Genomic DNA, 26,338 nt, shown 5'->3' with positions numbered 1-26,338 from the left:
ATGGCCGGCGTGCGGCACGATGCAGCTGTCGAAACCGCGAAGAAAAGCTTGGAGTCTATTGTGGAGGAGCTGGCCCCGCCCAACGCATCCACAGAGGTGCTTGCGAAAATCCGCAGCTACCTGCAGCAGCACCCTGTCGACACGCTCATCCTGAACACCGAAGTGCAGATCACCCACATCGAGAACTCCGAAACCGGCGTCGAGGAGCGCGTGCACCTGAGCCCAATGGACATCAAGGACGCACTGAAGCAGGCACAGCTGCGGAACATGAACCTTGTTCGAATGGGTGCCCGCGGCGACGACCTCGCCTACTGCCGCATCCGCCGGGAGCGGCCATGGGTGTGGAAGCTCGTGCAGCCCGAGATGGACCTCGTGAACGGGCTGACCGGCACCCCAGCGACGGATGCTGCCGTAGCGGCGCAGAAACAGGCGCAGCAGGTGCGCGATGCCTGCAGCGGGGACGGTCAGTCCAACCACCTGCGCCAGTACGTGGGAAAAACAAAGGAACTGGTCGATCACGTCTTTCGCGACGCTGTCGACGCACACTTCATCGGCTGGCGCAGCAAGAAGATCGCCCAGGACATCCGCAAGGGACACCCCGTAAAGTTGACCATCCGCGATTTCCAGAACCCAGAGGCGGCCGTGCACAAGCTGCGTGAGATGAGCAACGCGGTGAGGAAATACGCGGAGGAGCAGCACATCTTCCACCACTTCACCAGCATCGTCGCGAACGATCGGGAGGCCAGCCTCACCCTGTCGCCGCCGACAGCGAACAAGTCTGGGACCATTTCCAAGACGGTGAAGCACCCGTCCGAAAAGGAGTGGACACACACGCTCAAGAAGATGGAGGACGCGTGCCGGAAGGCGGGGCGGAGCGGGACCTACGTGAAGTCGAACAAGCTGAAGATGCGTAACGTGGGGGCCACGACGTACCGTGTGGACAAGTATGGCCGCCGCATTGACTAGGAACGGTGGGGCGCGAAGGGCAAAGGGATTGCCAGTGCACACAACAACACACGGACAGCCAAGCACGCGCGAGCGGATCTGTGCCGACGCCGCCGCCACATATTTGGTCACTTTTCGTCTTCCTCGCATCCCTGAGTGCGGGGTGCAGCGCTTGCCGGGTATTTAGGCGTTTACATTGTTTTCGTTGCCGGCCCTGGGGGCTTGTCGGGGTGATGGCTAGCACAGAACACACAAACACGCAGAGACCGACTCGACGAGGGATGGATACACCCACCACCCACGACTTACCACCACCCCTCCTCCGCCTTCCTTGTCCTCATCCTCTTCACCCTTCCTCCTCCACCCCCTTTATCCTCTCTGTGCCCGTGCGTGTCACTGAGGCCGAGAGAGGAGCGTTCACCCTTGCACTGACACCAATACGCACGCAAGCAGAGAAACACATATATACACACACAGTAGCTGCGTGTGCGAAGACAGACATCTGACCGACGTTATGTCCCACCTCACCTCCTCCACCGCTGCAGCGCCCGGGGCGGGGAGCGCCACTGAAGCAGGACACACGGTGCCGCCACCAGCCTCGACGGCAGCGTGTGTCGCTTCTCAACAGTCGACAGTGACGGCGAAGCCACCGGCGCCGGTGGTGCGTCGCGGCCGCGGCACCTTCAAGCACCAGCTTCGCACTGAAGAGATGGAGCGGCAGTACGCTTCTGGATCGACGGCAGCAGCAGCGGCTGCTGCTGCTGCCCTTGGGCCTGCTGAGGAAGCGAGTACCATCTTCACCGCGGCCACAACACATGTTGTACTGCCGTCGTCGACGCTGGGCTCGAAGGCTACCAAGCCGGTGACCGAGGAGGAGGAGATCGCGGCGCAGTTCGCGCACCTAAAGAAAGGCAAGGACATCCCCCTCAACATGATGGTAGGGCAGGTGGTAAGCAGCGTCGCCGCCGCCACAACCACTGGCAGTCCGATGTCCGTGACCGCTCGACTCGCGGCAGCGGCGGAGGCTCGTGCAGCCGCGCCACGCACACACTTTGGCGTCTTCGAGAACAACACAAACGACACTGCACGCCAGCTGCTCTTCCGTGGCGAGAAGCGGCGGCGCTACTGTGTAATCGTCGGTGACCTGCAAAACCAGACCCGCCAAGTGACGCTGAAGCTCTTTGGCCACAAGGGCGCCAAGCCGTTCAAGTTACAGAACAAGCTGATTCGCCTGGTGAACTTGTCCATCGGCAAGCCGCGGCGCGGAACGCTGCAGTGGCGCGTGGCGCACGGGCTCCTGGATGAAGACGACCTGGAGGGGCAGCAACCGGGGGAGGGGCAGAGCACGGGTAGCGACGGAGAGGAGGAGCAGCAGCGTGAGCATGGCGAAAGTGCTGCGGACAGCGACGCGGTGAGCACCGTCGACGACGACGACGACAATGGCATGGACAGAGACGGCGAGGATGCTGATGCTGCTGCTGTTGCTACGACGACGGACGGAAGGGGCGACGACGGCGGTGCAAAGCCGACGGCAGAGGTGCAAGGCCGTGACGCGGCATATGCCACGCCTGCAGCCGCCTTAGGCGCGCTCAACGGCTACACCCCGCCTCCGCATGCGATGGACTCCACACAAACGGCCGCAGAGCGCGCCTTTCAGAATCAGACGCACGCGGCGGCCGGCTTCGACGTGGAGGAGATCGTCCCCTTCTCTTCTTCCTCCTCCTGCGAGGGCGATGACAGCGAGGCACGCCAGGAGGCACGACAGCGCAAGTCCATGGCGCTGGCGGAGGCAGCAGGCGCTATCGAGCGCGCCGCAGCAGCGGTGCCGATTCCAGAAAGTGACAGCGATGGCGATGACGAGGGTAAAGGGGCGAAGGTGATTGCCGCCCCAACCCCTCTTGGCGGCGGAGGCCCCCGCGTCCTGGCGTCGCCGCTTGCTTTGCCCTCTGATGCCATGGAGACGCGTGCCACAACCGGTGGAAATCGTGGTGCTGGCGACGAACCGGCCGCCGCAACACATGCGGACCCCACCGCACCTGCGCCTGCTGCGACCTCCGCTGAGGCTGCTGCGACGGCAGTGAAACACCATGCTGGCAGCCTCGACCACCACCCAAAGGGCGCCGAGGCGGAGGGCGAGGATGTGGACCACTACTTGGATAACGACGACGAGGTGGTACCCCTCACGGTGCAGCAGGCAGGCAAAGGAGCCACCGTCATGTATGAGACGAGCCTCGCCAATAGCCCGGTATTGACGGCGAAGCGCTTCGCCTCACTGCGCGACTACTTCCTGCGCGAGTTCCGATTCCTGCTCAGTCTCGAGGATGTCCGCGCCCAGAACGTGTCGGTGAAGATAAACCTCGGCGCCGCCTACTGCTGCCTCGCCCGCCAGGGCTCCTACTCCACTCCGCTGAAGCACGCCACCTTTGGTGAGTTTGTTGAGCGCATGAACACGGAGTCAATGCAGCTGTATTTCATCAAGGACTGCCCCGCCTGCGTGTCGCGGGCGGTGGACATGGAGAGCGGCTCGTTGCACTTCCCGGCCAGCTCGACGACGGTGAAGATCAACTTTTTCTCGAACGAGCGTCAGAGTCGCTCCATCGCGCGAGCGGTGTGGGACAGCGATGTGGACCAGTTCCGCCTGCTCGATGTCGAAAACATCGGCGTCACCTTCAACTGGTCCGTTTTCTCTCTCGACGAGACGTTTGTGCGCCGCAAGAACGAAGTGCCGGCAGCGGTGGCGGAGGGCAGCGGTAATGGCGGCACCGGCGCTGCCGGAGCGGCAGTCGTCAGTCCGAGTGCTGAGCCTGCGCCTGCGCCAGCTGTCGGGGCAGGAAGCGCTTCCGCGGCTGCGACAGAGGCACCTCCGCTGCCGCAAGTGCCCGCGGCAAACAAGGTACGGATGGGGCCCGCCCCTGTCGGCATCGGCGTGGGCCCCGACCATCCCTTTCAAAATGCGAGCGCGCTAGGGGCGAAGGAGGCGGGCACAGCGGACGAGCCAAGTGCGGAAACGGTAGCGCCGGCGGCCGAGGAGGCGAAGAGCTCCTTCAAGACTCCCATCGACGATGACGAGGATGACCTGGCGCGTAACAAGACTGTTGCTTACCCCTTCGAGGTGGAGTTCCGCGCCTACCGCCGCTGGAAGCAGCAAGGCGACAACCCCGCGGCGCCTCTCGCCAAAGCAATTCTGGAAGAGCTGTCGCTGGCCGAGCACAACTACCTCATCCACGGCTCAACAGCCATGTACGAGCGCATGGACCTGACGAACGTCTGCGAGGTCGACTACGCCGCAGAGGACCTCAATGTGGAAAGCATCGTGGTGGAGCACACGTCGCGCGTGAAGCCGGAGGGGACGGACCTCCTCGTGGACAACACTACATCGCTCTTCATCGAGAACTTCGCGGCGGCACGCCAGCTGAAGGAGAAAGTGGCGACCTACGGCCCCATCAAGGTGGCGGCGATGCAGAACCCTAGCAACAACAACTTTATGCGCAGCGTCACGGCAGCGCGCCGGGCTGCCGGTCGTGGCGGTGGTCACGGAGCGCGTGATGCACTGCACCTGACCCCAGCTGAGATGGCGGAGGTGCTGAAGCCGACCTCGAAGCTGACGTTTTTCCGCTCGCGCGGGTCGACGATTCACTGGAAGCTGCGTCCCAACAGCAGCCTAGAGGAGAACATTGCCCCGATGACGGAGGCCCTCTCCTTTCTGCAGCAGGTGCTCCACACAGCGAACGAGATTGAGCGCAATTCAGCACGCGGTGGTGCCGCCCCAGACGCACTCTAAGCCGTCAAGCACCAACGGCGTCTTCCGTCCCCTTCTCCTCCCAATACACACACACACGTGTAGCCGCACTCTTCGCTTGTTCGGGTCTGTCTGCCTGTCCTTTCACATCCGAGTGCTGCATGTTCCCTACTAACGCCCCTACCTCCTCCTCCTTCCCCTCTCTGTCACTCGGAGTGGTACTGTTAACGATGTTACAGGGCAACAGAAACATGCACAACCGCTTCATGGGCGAGTATAGTGGGAGGGGAGGGGAGAAGAACGGCGGCACAGACAGCGCCGTCGAGCTCCTCCCTCCTCCCTCGCCGCTGCCTTCCCTTTTCCCCTCACCCCACTGTGACTTCTGCTCTTTGCTGAGGGCCGCCCCACCGAGTGAGTGAGAGGCGCATGCTTTGGACGGTTCGGTAATGCGAAAGTACTGGCTGTTGTGGATACCGATGACGTGCACGGCAGGTCGTGCCATGCGCGCAGATAAGCAGAGGGGACGGGAGAGTCTCACCCGCCCCCTGCCCCCTCTTTCGCTGTCTGTGTGTGTGCGGGGGGTGGGGGCCACCTTTGCACATGTGCACCGCCCACCCACACACACCACCACCTCACCCGCACTCTCTCCCCCCTTTCCCTTCTCCTCGGCGACTTTGAGTCAATCTTCTGGTTGCTTTGCCTTCATTTTGCGCTGTCGTACTCGCACACCACGCCAACACCACCACCACCATACACGCACACATCGAAAGAACTCGTCCGCGGACGTATCCAGCTTAACAAGCCTCACTCTCCTGCTCCTCCCTTCTAAGCGGACCCGTGACTCTCCTGCGTCGCCAAGGCCTTCTACTCAACCCTACCCCCTCTCCCTCCGTTCATCCCTTTTCGCTTGCGCTGCCGGCCATGTCGTCCAATCCGCAGGCGTACATCGATCTCCAGACCCGCATTTTGAGGGTGAAAACCATCTTCGCCGAGGAGCTCGCCAATGCATTGAGCCTGATCCCGGTGGAGTGCCCCATACTCGCCTGCGTCGGCGATGGCACACAGGACAACCTCTCGGGCGTGGAGAAGGCGGTGCAGGTGCACGTGAGAGAGATTCCGGAGGCGAAGTACGAGGTCGTGCACTCGCTCGCCAAGTGGAAGCGCATGACCCTCGGCAATCACAAGTTCCCCGTTGGCAGGGGCATCCTTACCAACATGCGCGCCCTGCGTGTTGAGGACACCCTGGACAACATCCACTCCGTCTACGTCGACCAATGGGACTGGGAGCGCGTGATGGCGCCGTCGGACCGCTGCCTCGAGTACCTGCAGGCCACCGTTCGCTCTCTCTACGAGGCGCTGCGCGAGACGGAGAGGCGCGTGTGCACCGAGTTCCCAGACATTACCCCGATTCTGCCGGAGTCGGTCAAGTTCGTGCACACCGAGCAGCTGCTGAAGCGCTACCCGGAGCTGGACTCCAAGTCACGCGAGCGTGAAGTTGTCAAGGAGTTCGGGGCGGTTTTCCTGATCGGCATCGGGTGCAAGCTGAGTGATGGCGACCACCACGACGTGCGCGCTCCGGACTACGATGACTGGTCGTCGCCGGTGTCCGTCGACTCCTCCAAGATCGGCTTCCCGGCTGCCGACGGCGAGAAGCCCTCGGTTAATACCACAATATCCTTGCAGGGCCTGAACGGCGACATTCTGGTGTACAACCCGGTTCTCGATGATGTGCTCGAGCTGAGCAGCATGGGCATCCGTGTTGACCAAGAGGCGCTGCGCCGCCAGCTGGAGATCACCGGCACCAGCGACCGCCTCCAGCACAAATGGCACCAGTGCCTCCTGAACGGAGACCTGCCTCAAACCATCGGCGGCGGTATCGGCCAGAGTCGCACAGTAATGTTCATGCTCCGCAAGAGGCACATCGGCGAGGTGCAGTGCAGCGTGTGGCCCCACGAGATCACAGCACAGTACTCCTTGCTGTGAAAAGAGAGGGTGGGACGCCTCTGTAGCACACGTGGCGCCCTCCTCCTGACCCCCTAACCACTAAATGCCAGAGAGAAGCTCCCTGCAGAGTCGGAGGCCGATGAACAGGGAAGCTCTCTTGGCAGCCGCACACACAGAGCACCCACGGCCGCACGCGGGCATGAGTGCACTTGCGTGTGTCTGTGCGTCGTTCTGCTCGTTTGCTTCTCCCAACAGTGTTCCAAACGCGCCTGTTGCTTTCCTCCCTGATTTCCGAGTGCAGTGCTGTTCGGCGTCGTTCACATCCTCCCCCACCGAAGTCCTACTTCCACGACACACCTCCCTGCTCAGCACGTGCCTCTCGTGTGTAGTTTCCCGTTTCGAGCCACAAAACGCCGCACACATGCTGGAGCAAGCCAGCAAGCAGCAGGCCATCTCCCGCTCTGCGCACATGCGGGTCTGGAGAGGGGAAAAGTGCAGAACTGAGCGATGCCTTGGACAACTGTACCGTCCTTTTTCTTTTCCTCGTTGCCCAGTGTAGGCTGTGCAGAGGCTCTCGGGAGTAGGCGCGCGCTTTGTGGCGTGGACGACCACCACAAGACAGACAATGTTCGCCTTGAGGCTGTTCCTGATGAGGTCAAGCAGCAGGAGGCAAGCACGCACACTCTCACCTACATATACCCGTGCACACATACGGAGCGAAGGGGGTGCGCCGGCACACGGCACGTGAAACGGGGAATACGAAAGAGGAGGAGGGCAACGATGGACAGAGCCCTTCCTTGCCAGGGCCTTTGCGTGCTTCATTCTTTGCGCGTTCGGTGGTGGTGTCCATCATGGCAAGGCGGGGTGGGTGGACACATACACACACCTCAGAGTGTGGTATCCACAGGGTTCAGTGAACCCCCCCCTCTCCCTCTCCCTCTCTGTGCGGGAGGAAGCCGACCAGGCCTCCTCCCTCCTCTATTCCCCTCCCTCCTGGACTGTATTCGCCCCTATCCACTTCCCATACCTTCGGCTGTAAGCTCCCTTCATGTGTATCTTCTAACCGCTTTTTCCACCCCTTTGCTTTTGTGCCTTTCTTCACTGTACACGTGTGGGCGTGGGCGTGTGTGTGTGTGTGTGTATTGCATTCTATTTAAAGATGGTCGCCACTCGGCACCGATGCCAGCAGCAAAGCATGAAAAGGAAACAAGGGTAGTAGACGGTACAGCGCTCTATCGGCAACGTACTCGGTGGTGTGGCGATTTCTCGCCCCTCTCCCGTCTCCCATCTCTACCCACCACCTCCTCCACTGGACATCCGTGTCTTCTGCCCCTCCCCACTCGGCTGCTCGCGTGCAGCAGCGCTGTTTTTGCGCCTCGTCCCCATTCCCTTCGAAGAAGATGCCGTGAAGTCAGCGAAGCGGCAGGAAAGGAGGATGGCTGTGCAGAGAACGGGTCTGAGGGAGCCGCACACGCAAAGAGCAGAGGCACGGAGATGGAGGAGTGGCAGTGGCGGCAGGAACGGAAGCAATTCGCCATGTATGGAAAGGGTGTATGAGCACTCGCGACAAGGGGGAGGGATCACAGCCGTGTCGACGAGAAGGCGTTGTGGCATTGAGAAGGACGCGCACATCCTGCGCAACATTTTTCTTTGTACTCTCTCGCCCCCCTTCTGCGCTCCTGCTGGTGTGTGTGTGTGTGTGTGCATGTATGCATCCGCCTCTTTGTCCCCTTCCTCCCATCCCTTCCATCCCTCCTCTCCTTCTCCACACCCACCCACCCACCCACACCCACACACACCCACAGAACGCTGTGCACTACCCACTCACCCACCAGCTCCCCGAGTCTTCCGCTTCTCTCCTCTATTAACATTATCTTCCGTATTCGTTACATATATATATATATATACGCACACATACAGAGTCTGCCTGCCGTCTCCTTGCGTTTCCGTTAGTGATTCGACCACTTTTGCTGGCACCATTACGACTCGAACGACGTCGACTACGCCTGATCCGACTACCCAAACCCATCACGCACATACACACTTCCTCCCTCCCTGTCCTTTATCTTCGCCCCCCCCCCTCCCTCCCCCACTTTGCACCTGCAAGTCTCCTGTACGGTCTCTACCCCCTCATTTTGGACAGGATACGGCTCGCCTTCCCCATCTCGCCCCACAGCACCATGTCGATCTACGACTTCAAGGTGAACGGCGGCGATCACAAGCCGTACGACCTTGGCCAGCACAAGGGCCACCCGGTTCTCATCTACAACGTAGCCAGCAAGTGCGGCTTCACCAAGGGCGGCTACGAGACAGCCACGGCGCTATACAACAAGTACAAACATCAAGGCTTCACGGTATTGGCGTTCCCGTGCAACCAGTTCGCCAGTCAGGAACCTGGAACGGAGGAGTCGGTGAAGGAGTTCGCCTGCACGCGTTTCAAGGCTGAGTTCCCCATTATGGAGAAGGTCTGTGTCAATGGCGAGCACGAGCACCCGCTGTACCACTACTTGAAGAACACGTGCAAGGGTGTCCTCGGCACGACGCTTGTGAAGTGGAACTTCACAGCGTTCCTGGTGGACAAGGACGGCCATGCCGTGTGCCGCTTCGCGCCTGGTGCGACAATGTCCGAAATCGAGAAAAGGCTGGTGCCGCTATTGGAGGCTGACGGTGATGCGTCAACGGCTCCGTTAAGCACTCAGGCATGAAGAGCAACGGATGGCGAGATGCAGGGGCTGTGGCCGATGGTGGGTAGGGAGTGATGCAGTGCAGTTTGTGCGCACTTTATACCCCACTTACCGACTCTACGCATATCCCTTGGGACATCCTGGGAGCGATGCTACACAGTTGCCCTCGGTTGTGCAGCAGGCCTCACTGGGCGCACAAAATCACGCACATTGCCGCTGCGCACCCCCGCCTCCTTGTACGTTTTGTTTTTGTTTCTGTTTTACCTTCTATCTTGTGTTTCACTTGTGTGCTTGTCAACTCGTATTATCATCATCATGGGCGCTTTCTCTCTTCTCCCTTGCTGATCCGCGGAAACGCGTCCTGTTCCGTGCTCTCGGTTGCTTGAATGTGTGCCCTGGGAAGCGTGCGGGTGGGGAGGGAGCGAAGGGGAAGGGCAGCTGTGCGGTGTGTGCGTCGCTCTCTCCACCCATTTTCACCTGTACGCCATGATGGTCGCGCATTCGTGGATGCCAAAGTAGCCGCGACTGTGGATGCCACTGCGCTTACCCCCTCCTTGTCGGTTTGGTTTTCGTACGGCCATGGTACTTTTCGGCGCCTGCGCGCGCACACACACAGGTGGGGTGCTGGCGTACGTTTCTCGATGTTTTGGGCGTGTTTTGCACCTGTGGTGCGGATGAGCAAGGACCAGCAGTGCAGGAGTGACGGAAAAACGGTGCAGGCGGCTGCCTGTGTGTGTGTGTGTTTGTGTGTGTGTATGTGTGTAGCTCTATCTTGTACTCTCTGTGTTTTGTGTGTGCACGTAGTGCAGCTCAGTTGATCGCACCTTGACAGAGGGTGTAAGAGTCAACGAGCAACATACATACGTACGCATCACGTCCGCCTCTCCCCTTTTTCTGTCCCTCACCCCCCCCCCCCACCTCCGTGTCTGTGTGTACGTGTGCCTCTCGCACCCCTCTCCCCCTCCCCTCCCTCGGTCGTGTCATTCTGTTCTCACCCGCAGCCGAATATTCTCCTATTAGCATTCCTTTTTCTCTTCGCTTCTACGCACCGTCATGTGTCAAGTCGTGTGTGCATGTCTTGCGTGTCTGTCGCCCCTCACCCCTTTTCCATCACTGCCTTATTCGCCCAGTGAGTGCCTCTGGAGTCGAAGAAAAACACACACAGACACACACGTATGCGGAGAGGTATACAAGGACGTCAGTTGTCGTGCGGATCTCCCCTCCCCTCCCCGGAGGACGATGAGGGGTTGTGATATGGCGGCCTGCGGCACGGCACCGAATGACATGCTCCAGCGCGCAATACACGCAGGCGTCGCCGATCGGCAGCCTCGATGATCATAATGACTACTGCCCCCCTCCCTCCTCTCTCCCTACGTGGATGCGTGTCACTGCGCTTTGGCTCCATGCACATGTGCATCGTGCCACCACTCCACCATCCTCGTCCCTCTCCTCTTCTTGATGTGTGTATGTTTGCCTGATGATGCGCCTCCACCCTTCCCATCCATCACACCTCATAGGTCTTCTCTGCTCTCACTGCCCGCCTGCCAACCGAAGGCGCGCGCACCTGCCTCTCAGCGCGTGCACACGTACACCCACACACGTGCATGCACTCCTGTTGACACGGTCATCGAGCAATCAAGCTCACGACGCTCAGAGGAAAAAGGGTAAATACGCACGTCAGGTACGTGTTGCCTCTGCTGCTGAAGTACCGCGCCCCCGTACAGGCCTGACATGCTGCGCTTGCCCCCTTTTCACCGCGCCGCCGCTGCGGTACAGGCGTCCTCGATCTACGACTTCAAGGTGAACGGCGGCGATCACAAGCCGTACGACCTTGGCCAGCACAAGGGCCACCCGGTTCTCATCTACAACGTAGCCAGCAAGTGCGGCTTCACCAAGGGCGGCTACGAGACAGCCACGGCGCTATACAACAAGTACAAACATCAAGGCTTCACGGTATTGGCGTTCCCGTGCAACCAGTTCGCCAGTCAGGAACCTGGAACGGAGGAGTCGGTGAAGGAGTTCGCCTGCACGCGTTTCAAGGCTGAGTTCCCCATTATGGAGAAGGTCTGTGTCAATGGCGAGCACGAGCACCCGCTGTACCACTACTTGAAGAACACGTGCAAGGGTGTCCTCGGCACGACGCTTGTGAAGTGGAACTTCACAGCGTTCCTGGTGGACAAGGACGGCCATGCCGTGTGCCGCTTCGCGCCTGGTGCGACAATGTCCGAAATCGAGAAAAGGCTGGTGCCGCTATTGGAGGCTGCGGCCTCGTCAAACATCTGACGGACATGCAACACACGCGTGCACAGGGGGACTTGGCGACAGGCAATTGCTCGGCACTTTACATACAAGGTGAGTGTTCGCTGTGTATACACATGTGTATGTTGGGTCTTGGCCGCTTCTTTTGTGGCACACTACTCACGCGCTGCCCTCCCACGTGCGACTCCGGTGCTGAGAACTGAGACACACCTGGCGAGGGAGAGCGGGGTCTGTTGCCTGCTCCGCGCCCCTTCGCCTCTCCGCCTCTCCTCCAATCTTCAGCTCAGCTTCCCCATTTCTGCAGCTGCGCGTTAGCTGGGAGTGGATGAGAGGGGGGGGGGGCGATAGCGGAGACACATCGTCGAGAAGCGCGGCACGTCTTCGCATATCACTGCTGTCGTATCTTCCTCCTCCTGTCGCCCCCCCTTCTCTCCCCACGCAGATACGGAGAAACACGTGGGCAGGTGTGGCGTCCGACAGGGAGAGGGGCTGTGAGGCGGCCGGGGACCAACACTCTAGGAACCACTTATTCACCTATACCACGATTCTGAGAGAGAAGGCACGGGGACCGATACGCGGCCTCGGCTTTGTTATTCCACCGCACGCACGCACTCAACAGAAGTGTCTCCCTCCCTCCCTCGTTTTATTTTGCCTCTTGAACCAGGCGGGGCATGCCGGTGCATGCACTTGGGTACGTCTGCACACGGGGTCGGCGCTCGCCTACCGTTTTGTGTCTGCTGGTGGCGGAGGGGGGAGGATGGGGGTGAATAGATGGTGGGGTGCACGCATTGCATCTTTATCTTTCCCGCGCTCCTGTCTTTCTCTGGCTCCCCTCCCTTTCTTTGCCCTACCTATCCCCCGCCTCCCCGTGCGTTCTGCCTTGGCGCTGCCGATGGATATGTCGTATGAGTCGGTCACCACCTGGTGCATCCCCCTCGCGGTGGTGCAGGCCCCCCACACACACTCACGCACACACACCCGTGGGCAGCGTGAGGGCCGGCTGTGATGCGCTCGAGTCACGCTGACACGCCGCCCAGGACCTGTCCGCAGACATCCGCAGCAATGCATCGCTCTAGCTTCGCCACGCTGTAGGCGCTTGAGCCTGCCACCACCACAAGCGGTTCGGCATGTTGGCAGGGGGATAGAGGAGGGAGGAGGCCTAGTCGGCTTCCTCCCGCACAGAGAGGGAGAGGGGGGGGTTCACTGAACCCTGTGGATACCACACTCTGAGGTGTGTGTATGTGTCCACCCACCCCGCCTTGCCATGATGGACACCACCACCGAACGCACAAAGAATGAAGCACGCAAAGGCCCTGGCAAGGAAGGGCTCTGTCCATCGTTGCCCTCCTCCTCTTTCGTATTCCCCGTTTCACGTGCCGTGTGCCGGCGCACCCCCTTCGCTCCGTATGTGTGCACGGGTATATGTAGGTGAGAGTGTGCGTGCTTGCCTCCTGCTGCTTGACCTCATCAGGAACAGCCTCAAGGCGAACATTGTCTGTCTTGTGGTGGTCGTCCACGCCAGAAACGCGCGCGTTCCCCGTGAGACAGCACCTTACGAAAGATACCGGCGACACAATACGCTGGCGCTGGAGCGAGGTCGACACCGACGACGGCAGCGTTGTCGTGGAAAGAGGGGGAGGGCAGGGTGCCACGAGTGATGGCGTTCGCGCCCTCGTCTTTATCATGGAGCAACGAGCGTGCGCCTGTGGGATCTGCTCCACGGACTTGTTGTCACCGTTCCTCGCCTTCACCTGTCTTTCTCTTCTCGTCCTCTGCGTTAGGTCTACCTCGCTTTGCGTTACGGTGACGGACTAGTGGATCGAAGGTGCCACGTTCACTACTAACAGGGACGTTGGAGCAGCAGCGAGCGCCTGACAACGAAGCGTTGCGAGGCATGAGAGGCACTCGAGTGCGCGGCGAAGCAGGAAAACATCGCGCACTCAGAGGAGAAAAGCGTGGCCCATCTCTGCTGTCAAAAGACCGCAATCTTCCAGAAGTGGCCGTCGTCACTCCGCTTGAAACGAAGCCTCTTTTCGGTTGTGAGGTGCACACTCCAGCGGGCAACAGACAACGGGGCTTTTGTGCATTAGAATGCTGCGCTCCAGCTCGTGCGCCGTGCTGCGGGCGCCAGTATTCTGCCGTATCGTCGATGTGATGCGGCAGCATGAGCCCTACGCGCGTGCCGGCATCCTGTACCCCATTCGTGTGGAGCTTGGCGAAGGTGTGGAGTCATGCACGTCGGCAGAGCTACAGGAGAAGATCGACGCGATGTTGTCCCGGTCGCAACGCTTTGCAACTGTCAAGACTGGCAACGTGTACTCGCGCAATAACTCCGTGGTGACGGTCATCAAGGCGTATGGGCAGTACGTTGTCACCGGCAACATGCGAGGCGGGTATGTGAAGGGGGATCACCGCTATGGTCCGCGCCTAACCGGGTATGGCGGCGCCACTGCGAAGCCGGGGCTGCGGTGGAACGGCGACGATCTGTGATGTGGTGGTCGCGACGTTCTTCTCGCGAGTCCATCTTTCTTTGTGTGGTGGACGGTGTGGAGCGCTCGAGGAACGCTCGATATGTTTTCATGTGCAAGGCTGAATGTTTGCCTTTTTCTTGTGTGGCGAGCGGCCTTCTCTCGGCGCTGTGCGACATGCGCACAGGTGGATCCACACACAAACACACACGCACGCACGCGAGAAAAGAGGAATGTACCTTCACAGGCGAGCCTCTTGAGGACGCAGGAACTGAAACAGCCCGGGTGCACGTGAGAGAAGTGGTCGAGGGTAAAGGTGAGAAGCATCTAGCTGTAGCAGGGCTGTGCTGCCTCTGCCGGCAACCACAGCTGCGTCATCGAATGAAACACGCATGTTCATGCCCGCCACATTGCTCTCCGCCCTCTTCTTCCATGCTTTTCGTTGTTGCCCCCTCCCTCTTGCTCTCTCTCTCTGACAGTGTCGGTGTCGTACCACCCGTGGCTGAGCGCACGCAGCACTTATCACACACGCCCTCAACACGCTGAGACGGCTCTCTCAGCGGCGCCGAACGAAAGCACGTTAATCTCGTTGTTAGCAGGCACCATATAAGGTACACGCGCCTCGCCGCAATCTTTGTTTGCTCCGATGGAAGCCACCGCAGCCCTCGGCACCGGACTGCGACAGCTACGCCGCGTGCGCCGTACTCGCACGCAGTACGAACGTCTGCAGCGCCCGGACGACATTCAGGCAGGCTATCCCATTCCGAGCATCGAGGGTTGGGTGCTCTTTTTCTCGAACCTGCCGGAAACAACGACGCAGGAGGACATAGCCAACTACCTCGTCTCGTTCAAGGAGGGTGATCCGGACTACTTTGGCGCCATCACCGACATCAAGATCCCCCTCAACGCCGACTGCTTCTGCGCCGGTTATGCCTTGGTAGAGCTGGAGGACCGTGCTGGGTACGAGCGCGCAATCGCCGAGCTGAACGGCACCATGTTTCCGTCCGGCGACAAACCCCTCGTTGTGGCTCCGACGTTTCTTGGCGAAGAGGAGGAGCAAGAGCCGCAGGCAGAGGAAGTGGCGCCAGGTGAAAAGCGGGCGCGCGATTAAGCTGTAGTCCCCCCCTCCCCGATTGGCATCTGTAACAAACGCAAAAAAAGCAAAACAAGGCAGGGCCGTGAACACCACCGGCGCCCTACGCAGTGCAGGGGCCCAACCCCGCCCCAGCACCCGCACCCAGACAAAAACGCAAGGCGCCGTCTTTTCGCCACTCCTTTCGCCATCCACGCCCCCCTGCCCTTTTTCCCGCCGCGGCCCACCAGCCCCCCGCCGCCGCCTCCCCGGCCGCCAGGGGCTGGCGGTGGCCCTCCCGGAGGGGCCACCCCCTGGCGCCCCAAACCCCGCGCCCGCCCGCCTCGCGGCGGAGGGAGGCAGCCCCCCCCCCCCCCCCGAACGGAAACAGCGGAACGATAGCGCACCACGTGGCGCCCGGCCACCCCCGGGGCAAAAGGCGACGCCGCGCCCCAACAGAGAGCCGCGACGCAAGCCGGCAGCCCACCAGCCGTGGGAAGCCACCTCCCATGCACCTCGGGACTTCCATTGAAATTAACGCGAAATACTCTCTCTTTTTTCTCCCCTCGCATTTCAGCAGCTGTTCTCCGAATTGTTTAAACCACCATCGGAACTGAGTCCTAGCAATGAACAAGGTGCAATGCCCCGACGGGGCAAGTTCAGAGAGGAGCAGCACTCCCTTTATCATGTTCGAAGTTTTCTGCGCCTGCACCTTGGCGGTGAGCACATTCTTTGTCTACCGCTTTCGAAAGCAGGCAGAAAGCCGCGCGCAACAGCGGTATGATAGACTTGATCGCTATGAGGTTGGCACCGGCGTTTACAACGTCCCTGCTGGCTGACCTGGTTAGCTTTTTCCCAAGTAACAGCAGTGCAGATCTTTGTTCTCTCTCTAACATGACGTTCTATCACGAACAGGCCAACAAATAAATGCGTGCAACTACAGTTCTCCTACCTGGGGTGCCCCACCGCTGGATCCTTGTCGTCTAGGAAGAGCCTTCGAATCGGGCAATGCGTCTACGGGGCTTTTCGCGATCTTCTTTGTCCCTTCCTCGCAGCAATGCTGCGCGATCAGCGCCAGACGGACTCGGGTGGACTGCAACCCTTGATCCCAGCAGACCATGTCCAGGGTCCTGCTCGAGAGTAAAGGCAGTGGCGTCTGTGGTGTCAGCTCTTTGTTCGTTGAGACAAAAAAACACCAATTTCACTCAAGTGCTTGCTCGACTGCAAAGTGCTTTTGATCCAATAGAAAGCCTCTCATTTGCAAGACTTTCATCGCAACCCTGCGCCGATTCAATACAAGGCAATGAGAGCTGTTTCTCGCCTGCGTATGCTTGGTGTGTTTCAGCGTCTGCTTTATGCTGTATTGACTCTCGTTTAGCATATCAAAGAAAAGCTCTTTTGCAGCAGCACAACTACAATGCGAGTATTGAACTCATCGAAAGCCGGTTACCGGTAGAAGCCCTGTGACATGATGTTTCCGCTTTGCGTTGCATCTCAGCCAGATCTGTTTGGTCTCTGAGGACGAGGACAAACCTCTTGATGAAGGGGGACATCTCCGTGCGTGGTATCACAGGGTTCAATGATCACACTCTTTGTGGAGAGGCTAAGCAGCATTCTATCTCTGCCAAAATGCTGAACTGCTTGTGGTTGTGACAGGCTCAAGCCCCTACGACGTAGCGAAGCTAGAGCGGTGTATCGCTACAGATAATGGACCTATCGCAGAAAAAAAGAGAGAAGGAAGGCCGAGCTCTTTCCATCACTGCCTGCTAAAATTTTTCGCTTTGCTACGTTTGGAAATTCTATTGAAAACACACGCGTCGTATTTTCTCCCCTTTGCTTTGAATACGCAAATTAGCACTTTATGTTTTATCGGCTCACACTCAAGAAGTTCCTGTTTTCTAATTTCGCACATATAATACTGTCTAGTGCAAGCTGCTCTCCTACAGCCCTCAAAACCAACGAAGGAAATAATAATAAACATACAGCAAAGTACTTTTTTTCCGTCCTGTGACGAAAGCAGGACGGTGCTAGAGGAGATGGAGTCTTCTCATTTCAAGCGTGTGCACTATGATTTGCCGCAGGAGCAGCTAGAGTATTTTGACTCGCGGGTGAGAACCCCTCCCGCTTCTGTGCCCTCTACGCCAGTGCATATTTTGTACGACAAGGCGACGCTCAGGTGTAATCATGAAATGCTCCGTCGTTCTCAGGAACGGCCGGAAAAGGTAAAAGATGAGCTCCGCACAACCATACAGGTGGGTAGTCTTGCTGAGAAGTATCACCAGTATTTTGCTCAGCATCAACGAGTGGATATCGAGAGTCGCTGGCTGAAAACAGACGGCGCTGTCTTCAGTTTTCACCCGGTAGAAGAATCGCAGCCGCACGAAACCCCGGCACCAAGGACAACTGCGCAAAAGCCGTCGCTGCAGTCGCGGTCGCACGGCGGTATTCCGCAAGAGCAACCCGCGTGCATTATAGATCGCGCCCACCGACACATGATGCGGTCCACTGAAAATCATCCTTGGCCATCGAGAAACGATTATGAGCAGTCGCGCGGTGACCGTCACTCTCCGGTCTCGAAATTGTCCGCCTCTTGCGACACTCCCGTATTGCGTGGCTTGCCCAGAGAAATGGGTACCAGTGCTCGATCACGGGACGAAGGGGCAGCGGTGCTACAGCAAGCGCAGGAGCGGCCAGCAGAGGCTTGCTCGTATATGCCGCAGGAGATGGATACACTCCATCCTGTTCTAAAGGCACGGGATCATCAGGAGTTCAATTATTCAGCACGGCGCCCGGCGTCGAAAGGTAATCTGGATGATTATGAGCGCATGCGCGATGACGAAGAAAACTGCACGTTTCACCCGAAGGTGAACAACACGTCGTGGCGGCGAAAAATGCGTATGCAAAGGTCTACCCAGCGCGAAAGCGAGAGAGCGAATTCACTGCGTGCAAGTCGCGGTGACCACGAGCAAGATGTATACGATAAGATGCACGGTGACGCTGACGCCGCGAAGAGACGCAGTGCCAGCCGCCGCGCGCAAAAAGAAATCGACGACGCTGAAATCGAGAGAAATGCATCTCATGGCTCGCGCTCTACTTTCGTGAATCCGCACCGCTCTGCGGCGGACTCTGAGGCTGATCCCAAAGAGGTTTTCCTGCGGTTGTACGCGGATGCACAGCGCTACAACAAGGAAAAGGCTGAACAGGAGCGGCTGATTGAGCTCAAGCGCCAACAAGAGTGTGGGGAGGCGCCGTATGACCCGGAAAATAGTAGCAAAGCCAGAGACGGCTCACAGAGCTACAGCAACGAGATCGGAGTCAGTGAGGATGAAAAATCTCTCACCGCAAAGCCGCGCGGTTCTAGTTCTCGCCTGAAGGGCTCTGCGGCTCGCGACCTTTTCGAACGACTTTCTCGACCTCATACCGTCACAATCAAGTTCGAAAAACAAAAGGAGCAGGCTGAGCAGGAAAAGCGTGAGAAAGAGCAGAGGGATGCCAAAGCAAAGAGAAGTGAAACGGAGAAAATTACTTCCTACAGCTGGAGAATTCCAAGCAAAAGTTTCACCTTCTCTGACTTGGAGTCTCAGAATGCTCTCTACGTATCATAACAACAAACTCACTCAATTGGAAATCGGAGGACGCTCTTGGCATCGTCTACACACATATATATTACTGGGTGTACACGCCTTTATTGTCTATTGATTCTTTTCGTGTAGAGCTCAAGGTGACTGTTTTCGTTGTATTACGGGTAGAGTTCCATATATATATATATATATATATATATTTCTAATTAGGTGGTCTTTTGTGCCCTTTCGTCTACTATTGCCATCTGCTTGTCAATGCAGCCATGCTCCTAGGGTTGTCTTTCGGTGTTTTTTTTTCCGCCTCATTCTGTGCTGCCAGGTGAAAAAAAAGGATTGCGTAGCCGCTTCCACTCTGGGCCCCTTGTTGCATTGTTACTTTGTACTCTTGGTTTCTTTTCTCATCTGTCTGAATGGCCTGTCTGTTCAGACCGACGTTTCCTCCTTGCAACATCGACTCCCTGCAGCTCCACTTTGTCTTTTGCTTTCGACCCTTCCCTGTTGCGTGGATTTCCCATCAGAATAAGGCGACCATAACAGAAGACACATTGCCCATTGGAGCAGCACTGTCACAGAAAACGCCACTGTACCCTCCCAAAGGCCGCACTGGAATGTGACAGTTTGGAAAGCTGCTTTTGTAAAAGCAAAAAGGGGTCTCTGTGAGCTGGCATGTGACTCTCTCGCTTCCCGAAACTTCTCTTCAGCCTTTCTTCCGCTTCCCAATCGCAACACTCTTTTTCTGGTTTGCTTATTCAAGCAAAGAAAAAAAAGCGGTAGCTGCGACTTACTATCCGTAGCTCAACCGCTCTGCTCCGGTGTGGGGTCATAATGAAGAAGTACCGCAACGGAAACTCCGGCCCTTACACACCTGAGTATCACGCCTTGCTAGGAAGCGCACCGTGGATCATCATAAGGCGCTTGCTTAGTCAGCCACTGAAGGACGTGGGGGACGATAGCAGCACCCCTCAGATATCTGAAGGAGATATTGTAACCGTCTTTTCGCAATTCGGTGAAATTGTTGACGTCCGTTTCGTGCGCCACCGGAAAACTGGCCGCTTTCTGGGAACTGCATTCGTGAAGTTCAAAGACTACCGCAGTGGAATTCTGGCAGCCGACGAACTTAACAGCAACTACGACAAGGGTGAGCATTTCTTCCTTTCGGAGTCACAGGAAGGTTCAGTGTCTTCCGGTGAGCAGAAGGGGATAACGGTGGAGCGATGCGAGGAGGTTGTTGTGCCTCAGTTGTACAATGAAGAGGTGGAAACATATGCGCAGTGGCTGTGCCGGCATAACATTACGCTGTAACATGCGAGTGTCTTGACCAAGAACGGAGAGACAACAAAGCAACAACTGACCTCCCTCTACTGGTCTTTTTTTCCTTATCTGTGCTGTGTGAACACCACCGCCACCGCACCAGTTGTCATATGCGCGTAGTGGGCAACTCTGGAGAAAGTCAATGCATCTATCACTTGTTCTCCTTCATGTTTTTTCCTTTCTAGTGATACAAAGCGATGACAAAACGCAAATCAGCTTCTGCAATCCACTCTCTCTTTCTTTCGCAACTACCCACCTTCCTGCTCACTGCCCTCATGCGCCCCTGCTTTTCCCCTTTACTCCCGCGCTACCAAGTCCGCTGCTAAGGGCCGATTTCACGCATATCGTTTTCCTTAAACCCTCCGTTTCCCGCTATCGTTTTGCGTGGCGGTCACAAAGCACAACGCGGAGGCGTTGCACCAGCGTCTGTACGATCAGTCGGCCTCTTACCCCTTTTTGCACGTGCTACTCTTTTGTTGTTCTTGTACTCCATTCTTGCACGCACAAGCAGCTTCTCCCCTGTTGCGGAGGCCATGAGGATATCTCGACCCCCTGTGCTTGAGAAAGTGACACTGCTGTATCCATAAAACAAACGCGTGCACATTTTTTTTTTGGGCGCAGTTAGTCTCCCTTTGGCTCGCACACCCAGGTTGTATTCCTTTTCTTTTGTTTCTCAAACGCGTATTCTTTTTCCGACGCACTGGATTCCTTTAATCCAGCACCGGTTTATCGTGTCTTTCCAGCAGACGGGGTACATTTGCCACGTGGCTACCGAGAGCTCTCTCGCTCGCACACCCAAGCACTTTGCTTTTCTTTCTATGGAGGCGGCGTGCAGACGGTTGTGCCAAGGCGACACTTCCAGTCTGCCGGATATAGTGGACTGCATCGAGGCAGGGCAGCAGGCACCAACGGGTAAGCTAGGCGCCAGGGCCTACACTGCACTTGCAACACTCATGCTTCGTGAAGGCGTTGCGCTTCGCGAGTCACAAGCGCCGAGCTCGGCGCTCCCTAGCAGGGAGGCCTTCTACGCACTGCGCATTCTCGCAGTTCTAGGCGCGCGGCATGCACAGGAAGGACACGATGTAAAGAGCGTTCTCCTTTCACTCGGCTTGCAGCAGTGCCGTGATATGATACTTGACGCTTACTTTGCTCTCAGGCGCTGGCAGCAGTATTATGTGGTCATGTTTGTGACGCTGCTCATCGGTGTGTATGGGTGTCGCCCACAGGATTTGCTCCAAAGCGCGACATCGCTGAACGTTATGACCGGATCGACTGATTTTAGACGGCTGTCGCCACGCTTTGAAGGTCGAATTGAATTTGCCGAGTTCACCTCAGCGCTGCCACACCATACTGCCAGAGTGGCTGCTGCAGCGGCAGGGTGTAGTGGCGGCCTCACTTCTCTAACTGCTCCGACAAATCATCAGCCGCATGCTGCGACGAGCGGCTCGGGAAGTCCACCGCGCTGTGCGGGCATTCAGAATCGAAGCTCGCTGCTGGTCTCTATCCCCGGTACGTCGACGGACTTACCGCTGCAACCAACACGGTGGTATCGTGAGCTCCCCCGTAAGTCTATCAATGCTCCCTACCCTGTCAACCCGCTCTACGTAAGTGTGGCGTTGCGTGAGAGCAGCAGCGGTGCAAGGGCTGCGGGAGGGATGACTTGCGACGACGGTGATGGGGATCGAGTCTCCCCGGCTTTTCAGTCACTTGTGGCGGAGATACCGATGACGGCTCACTTTCCGACCCCTGTAGTGCTTTTTTCTGTGTATCACGGCGTTGGCTGTGCGCCGCGCTTGCCCACACTCGACGACCTGACTCGCCTTCACGTGTGGCGCGAGCGCAAGCAGCAGGAGCAGACGTCGAAGCCACCTGCCACCGACTCATCACGGACGCTTCTTGCGGAGCCTCGGCGCGGATGGGGGTCCATCCTGGAAGCGGCAGTGCAGATACGTGAACCCGACGTCGCAGCAGAAGGCGATGACCCGCACCCGTTTGCTGTGCGCAATGAGATGACGTTCTTGTCGCCCAACCCTAGCGCCGTCGCGTATCACCGTCAGTGCGTGGGCAGTTCTCTGCTGCGATATTACCTGGAGGAAGGCAAGCTGCTGAGCTGGGGCTCGTTGGCAAAAGGCGCCCTCGGTCAGCATCGCCAGCGATGCAGACGATCCACGCATGGGCTACCAAAAAATGTCACCGCGAGCAGCGACCCCGCTGGTTCGAATGCCAAAGTCGGCGGCGCCGCTCCGGTTTCTGTGAACGCCAAGCAGCAGTGCTCGAGCTCGCCCGACGCCTCGGCCCTGGAGAGCAACGAGGGCCAGGGGAGTCTGGTTGGGGAGGGTTCCCCTACAGCACGCCCGCACGTGACCGTATCCAAGGTGTCGCTTGGGCGCGGACTATCCACGATGGATACTCTGTCTGAGAAGCGATCCGGGGGACGGAGTGTGGCAGATCAGTTCCAAGCCTCGCCTTCCGCCAGATTGCCGAAGGCCACATCGACAGCTTCTGCTGGAGATTTTGCGGTCCGCGCCACCTCTCCCGATGCCACCAGCGCGGCAGGCTATGTTTACCTTCCCTCACATGTTCACACGGCCGCACGTGCGGCACAGGTTGCCTGCGGGCTCGCCGTCACGTATGTGTTGACCGTTAATGGTGCGCTGTACAGCTGCGGCCGCGCCGACAACGGTCAGCTCGGCATTGGCGAGTGCAGCGCGCGCTACTCCGACGCTGGAGTGAGCAAGCTTCAGCGGGTTCTTCTCAAGGACAACGAACGCGTCACCCGCATTGCCGCTGGCACCGCGTGCGCCATGGCGCTCGCTGGAGACAGCGCGCTGTACTGCTGGGGCCACAACGTTTACGGACAGTGTCTGACGATGCCGGAGGCGAGCCATGTGTTGACGCCGGTGCGGCTGAGGGCCGGGGTCTACAAGATACTTGACGTCTGCTTTGGCCAGTTCTTCGGCGTACTACTGTTCGACGACGGCGTTATGGGCACCTGGGGCGTTGCATCGATGCTGGGGTGCAACATGAGCAGCAAGGGGCTAGAGCAGAGTCTGACACCCGATCGGTGCAAGTGTTCCAGGCAGATAGTGCACTTGCAGCTTGCCACACCAACCCCCATGGCGGCAGTGCGCGCTGGACCGTGGCACGCACTCGCCATCTCGCAGAAAGGCGAGGTATACACATGGGGTGTTGGCCGAAACGGGCGACTTGGGCACGGCACCGACTACTCAGAAGTGAAGCCACGACTTGTCGAGGGGCTACGGTCGTCTTTTGTGGTTGATGCAAGCTGCTCCAACGCCCACAGCGCCGTCCTCACGAGTACCGGGGCCGTCTACGTTTTCGGCGAGAACACCGAGGGGCAGCTCGGGCTGCGCGGGCGTGCGCCGCGGCGCTTGCCAACGATGGTGCCGCTTCCGATGAAGGCGGTGGCGGTGATATGTGCGCGAGAGCACACGTGCATCTTGCTGGCGGACGGTGACGTTGTCGCATGCGGATCGTACAGGACGTGCGGCATCGGCCTCGGCTACGGACGCCAGCTTTTCGCCCCGTCGCGCATCCTCACCAACTATGTGACTCTGACGCTGCACTGCGGCCATCTGCAAAGCATGGCAGGTGTCGTGCACCGTCGAACTTCCGTGATGGTGGTGGGCCACTCCACCATCGAGGAGGTGTCTCGGGTGTCGAGCCTGATCGTGCGCAGCGGTGTTCGGTGCGCCGGCTCCGGCGCAGGCTTCCTCGTGGTGCTGTCAGAGAACAACTCCCTCGTTGCCATTGGACGTGGCGAGCGTGGCCAGCTCGGCATTGGAGACTGCATGAAGCCGAATCATCGCGATGACGTCACTGTCGCTGCGGCGTTCCGCGAGGTGCAAATCCCGTCGGACGTCGTCATACAGCATGTGCGTTGCGGCCCCGACTTCGTCCTCGCCCTGGACAGGAGCGGGGTCGTGTACGGTTGGGGCAGCAATGACCATCGAAAGTTGTGCCAGCCGGCAGATGTCACGCAAGTCTTTTCGCCAGTGCGCATCGCCGCCTACGCAAGTGAGCGGATTGTGCAGATTGTGTGCGGGGGTACCTTTGTCGTTGCCCTCACTGCCGATGGAGAGGTGCTCACCCACGGCGAGGCCATATACTGCGGCTTGGGCGCGCCGACATCGCCGACAAAGGCTAAGGGTAGCGATGTGTCAGTGCCCATGCGCGTCGCCGGCCTGAGCGACATTGTAGCGGTGGCAGCAGGGCTCCACCACGCTGTGGCGATGACGGCGTCGTGCAGCGTCTTCGCCTGGGGCGTCGGCGTTCTCGGCACGGGCAGCACCGCCGGTGTCTCCGATTCAACCCTCCTCACCTCGATCACCCCGGCGCCAGTGCAGGTGGCGCTCTCACAGACTATCCGCAGCATTGGCTGCGGGCCCAACAACTCCTTTGCGATCAGTGATGAGGGGGAGCTGTGGGTGTGGGGCGTGAACAGGTTCGGCGAGTGTGGCATGCCGACCAGTGGCAAAGGCACGAGCATCAGCACCGGCGGCAGCACTCTTCAACGCTCGGCGACTGAACAGAAGCAGGGCAGCGATGCGGCGCCTGAACACGCCAGCGTCATCGCTACCCCAACCGCAGTTGCGCGACAGGTGCGAGACGCCGCCTTCACAGGTGAGTTCGGCGTGGTGGTGTTCGAAGACGGTCAGGTAAGCGTCTCGGGTCGGATCCGGTATGGTGGCCAGAGGTATCTTCTGTCCAGCTTCCACAGCACCCCTCAGCCACCCTTCTCCATCGACGTCAACGAGCCGGTATGGCGCTCTCCTACAGAACCGCACTCCAGCTTCAGTGCATCCTTGCTCGGAAGCGGCAGTGGTGGCGCATCTGCTGCTGTGGCGACTGCACCGCGCCAGCAAAGGCATCATGGGAAAGCTGACGCGGAGGGCGCGTCCAAAAATGACAGGGAACCGCCACCATCTTTCTCTGTTGGCCTCCCGGCTGCCGGCAAGTCTGCGATGCTGCCTACAGACGGCCAGCATCAACACCGTCCCCAGCCTCTGTCGCCGCCGCGGTCATGTGTTGCGGGGATGGGCACGGCCACTGCATTATCCACTTCTGCGCGCACCTGCAAGTCACCGCTGCAGCGCGCAAGCCCTTCTCTTCCCCTAATGGTCATGGGTCGCGGTAGTCCAACGACCCCGCCCTCGCGCGCCACGACGATGGTCGGCGAACTGGCGCCCTTCACCTCACCGCGGCTGGGCGCGCGTGATGCGACGCCGCTAGATCATGGACACGACATGACGTCCGCGTACTCCCTCCCGAGCATCTCGGGACTGATTCCAAGCGTGCAAGGGAGCATGCCCCAGGCCGCGACAGCCGTCACACTCGGTACGATGGACGCAGGGGATGCCCGCAGCGGTACCGGCTGGGGCGTCTATACCGTTGACGAGGAGGCGCAGACAAACTTAGCCTCCTCGGGAGCGTACCTCAACAGCGCCGAGTACTCAGCACCAGACGCCGGGGCGCCTCTCTCCCATGCAGAGGTTCCCAGCGAGGCGGACGCGTGCATCCCAATGCCGCTGCACCGGGTCACCGGTGGCGCCACACCGCCACCTGTGCGGGCGAGGACGTCGACAGTGACGCAGGCTCGCAAGCCGTTGTCTGCAACGTGGGACACCCTGGACGCTCGGGCACCGCCCCTGCTGCCGTTTCCACCGGATCACTCCGCCGCCCAAGAAGTCGACGCAGGAATGACCGCTGCCTCGTCTACGGTGACGACCACGAGAGCCACTTTCATGGTGCGAGTGCATGCGCAGACGCCGCCGCGGATCCATCCGGCTCAGCGTAGGCCAAAAGTGCGGGCCGCCGCGACCTCCAAACTCCCGAAGCCATTGTTGTCTTCGCCACCGCCGCCCTCGGCTGCTGATGAGCGCATCTTGGGCATCCGCTGCTTCGCTGGCTGGGAGCAAATCTTCGTTGTCATGGAGAAATATCGGCCCTCAACGGCTGAGGTGGGTATGGCACAGACGGGCCTTCAAGTGCTCCTGCGCCAGACTGAAAATGCCGTGCGGGAGGCGTGAGCCAGAGAAGAAGAGCATGACAAGGGGGTTGGGAGGGGGGAGGAGGGTGGAGGAACGGCGTTGTGCGAGCTCGTGCTGACCTCTGTGTGTGTGTGTAGCGAGTCACGTGGACGATGCGGCTGCGCCTTCGCCACGCAGTCCGCCTTCTTTTTTTTGGAATTTTTTTTTGTGCGGCTGCGCGTACGTGCTCCACACGGAATGCCACGGCGTCTGTCTATGGTGCGTGCGTGTGCGCATCTATGGCAGACAAAGGGCTACCACCTTACCGTACCACTGTACTGCCCC

The 26,338-nt window shown here is 59.0% G+C and overlaps 10 protein-coding genes across 10 annotated transcripts; all 10 read left to right on the top strand.

Annotated features, from left to right (window-relative positions):
• LMXM_26_0850 (conserved hypothetical protein) lies at nucleotides 1-966 on the top strand (the record flags this gene model as incomplete). Its single annotated transcript, XM_003876336.1, has 1 exon — nucleotides 1-966. The coding sequence occupies one exon, from the start codon at nucleotides 1-3 to the stop codon at nucleotides 964-966; it is 966 nt and encodes a 321-aa protein (XP_003876385.1).
• A 910-nt stretch (nucleotides 967-1,876) lies between these two features.
• LMXM_26_0840 (conserved hypothetical protein) lies at nucleotides 1,877-4,726 on the top strand (the record flags this gene model as incomplete). Its single annotated transcript, XM_003876335.1, has 1 exon — nucleotides 1,877-4,726. The coding sequence occupies one exon, from the start codon at nucleotides 1,877-1,879 to the stop codon at nucleotides 4,724-4,726; it is 2,850 nt and encodes a 949-aa protein (XP_003876384.1).
• An 879-nt stretch (nucleotides 4,727-5,605) lies between these two features.
• Nucleotides 5,606-6,667, top strand: LMXM_26_0830 (putative asparagine synthetase a; the record flags this gene model as incomplete). Its single annotated transcript, XM_003876334.1, has 1 exon — nucleotides 5,606-6,667. One exon carries the CDS (start codon nucleotides 5,606-5,608, stop codon nucleotides 6,665-6,667), a length of 1,062 nt encoding a protein of 353 aa, XP_003876383.1.
• A 2,141-nt stretch (nucleotides 6,668-8,808) lies between these two features.
• Nucleotides 8,809-9,333, top strand: LMXM_26_0810 (type II (glutathione peroxidase-like) tryparedoxin peroxidase; the record flags this gene model as incomplete). Its single annotated transcript, XM_003876333.1, has 1 exon — nucleotides 8,809-9,333. The coding sequence occupies one exon, from the start codon at nucleotides 8,809-8,811 to the stop codon at nucleotides 9,331-9,333; it is 525 nt and encodes a 174-aa protein (XP_003876382.1).
• Nucleotides 9,334-11,043: 1,710 nt separating this feature from the next.
• On the top strand, nucleotides 11,044-11,595 carry LMXM_26_0800 (type II (glutathione peroxidase-like) tryparedoxin peroxidase; the record flags this gene model as incomplete). Its single annotated transcript, XM_003876332.1, has 1 exon — nucleotides 11,044-11,595. The coding sequence occupies one exon, from the start codon at nucleotides 11,044-11,046 to the stop codon at nucleotides 11,593-11,595; it is 552 nt and encodes a 183-aa protein (XP_003876381.1).
• Nucleotides 11,596-13,662: 2,067 nt separating this feature from the next.
• LMXM_26_0790 (conserved hypothetical protein) lies at nucleotides 13,663-14,061 on the top strand (the record flags this gene model as incomplete). Its single annotated transcript, XM_003876331.1, has 1 exon — nucleotides 13,663-14,061. One exon carries the CDS (start codon nucleotides 13,663-13,665, stop codon nucleotides 14,059-14,061), a length of 399 nt encoding a protein of 132 aa, XP_003876380.1.
• Nucleotides 14,062-14,685: 624 nt separating this feature from the next.
• LMXM_26_0780 (conserved hypothetical protein) lies at nucleotides 14,686-15,150 on the top strand (the record flags this gene model as incomplete). The annotated part of the gene is made up of 1 exon (XM_003876330.1): nucleotides 14,686-15,150. The coding sequence occupies one exon, from the start codon at nucleotides 14,686-14,688 to the stop codon at nucleotides 15,148-15,150; it is 465 nt and encodes a 154-aa protein (XP_003876379.1).
• Nucleotides 15,151-17,147: 1,997 nt separating this feature from the next.
• Nucleotides 17,148-18,716, top strand: LMXM_26_0770 (hypothetical protein, unknown function; the record flags this gene model as incomplete). Its single annotated transcript, XM_003876329.1, has 1 exon — nucleotides 17,148-18,716. One exon carries the CDS (start codon nucleotides 17,148-17,150, stop codon nucleotides 18,714-18,716), a length of 1,569 nt encoding a protein of 522 aa, XP_003876378.1.
• Nucleotides 18,717-19,517: 801 nt separating this feature from the next.
• Nucleotides 19,518-19,994, top strand: LMXM_26_0760 (conserved hypothetical protein; the record flags this gene model as incomplete). Its single annotated transcript, XM_003876328.1, has 1 exon — nucleotides 19,518-19,994. The coding sequence occupies one exon, from the start codon at nucleotides 19,518-19,520 to the stop codon at nucleotides 19,992-19,994; it is 477 nt and encodes a 158-aa protein (XP_003876377.1).
• An 827-nt stretch (nucleotides 19,995-20,821) lies between these two features.
• On the top strand, nucleotides 20,822-26,053 carry LMXM_26_0750 (conserved hypothetical protein; the record flags this gene model as incomplete). The annotated part of the gene is made up of 1 exon (XM_003876327.1): nucleotides 20,822-26,053. The coding sequence occupies one exon, from the start codon at nucleotides 20,822-20,824 to the stop codon at nucleotides 26,051-26,053; it is 5,232 nt and encodes a 1,743-aa protein (XP_003876376.1).
• Nucleotides 26,054-26,338: the final 285 nt, after the last annotated feature.

The sequence above is a fragment of the Leishmania mexicana genome, chromosome 26 (assembly GCF_000234665.1).
Source record: "Leishmania mexicana MHOM/GT/2001/U1103 complete genome, chromosome 26".
Taxonomy (NCBI): Eukaryota; Euglenozoa; class Kinetoplastea; order Trypanosomatida; family Trypanosomatidae; genus Leishmania; species Leishmania mexicana.
This window is presented reverse-complemented; position numbering and strand designations above follow the sequence as displayed.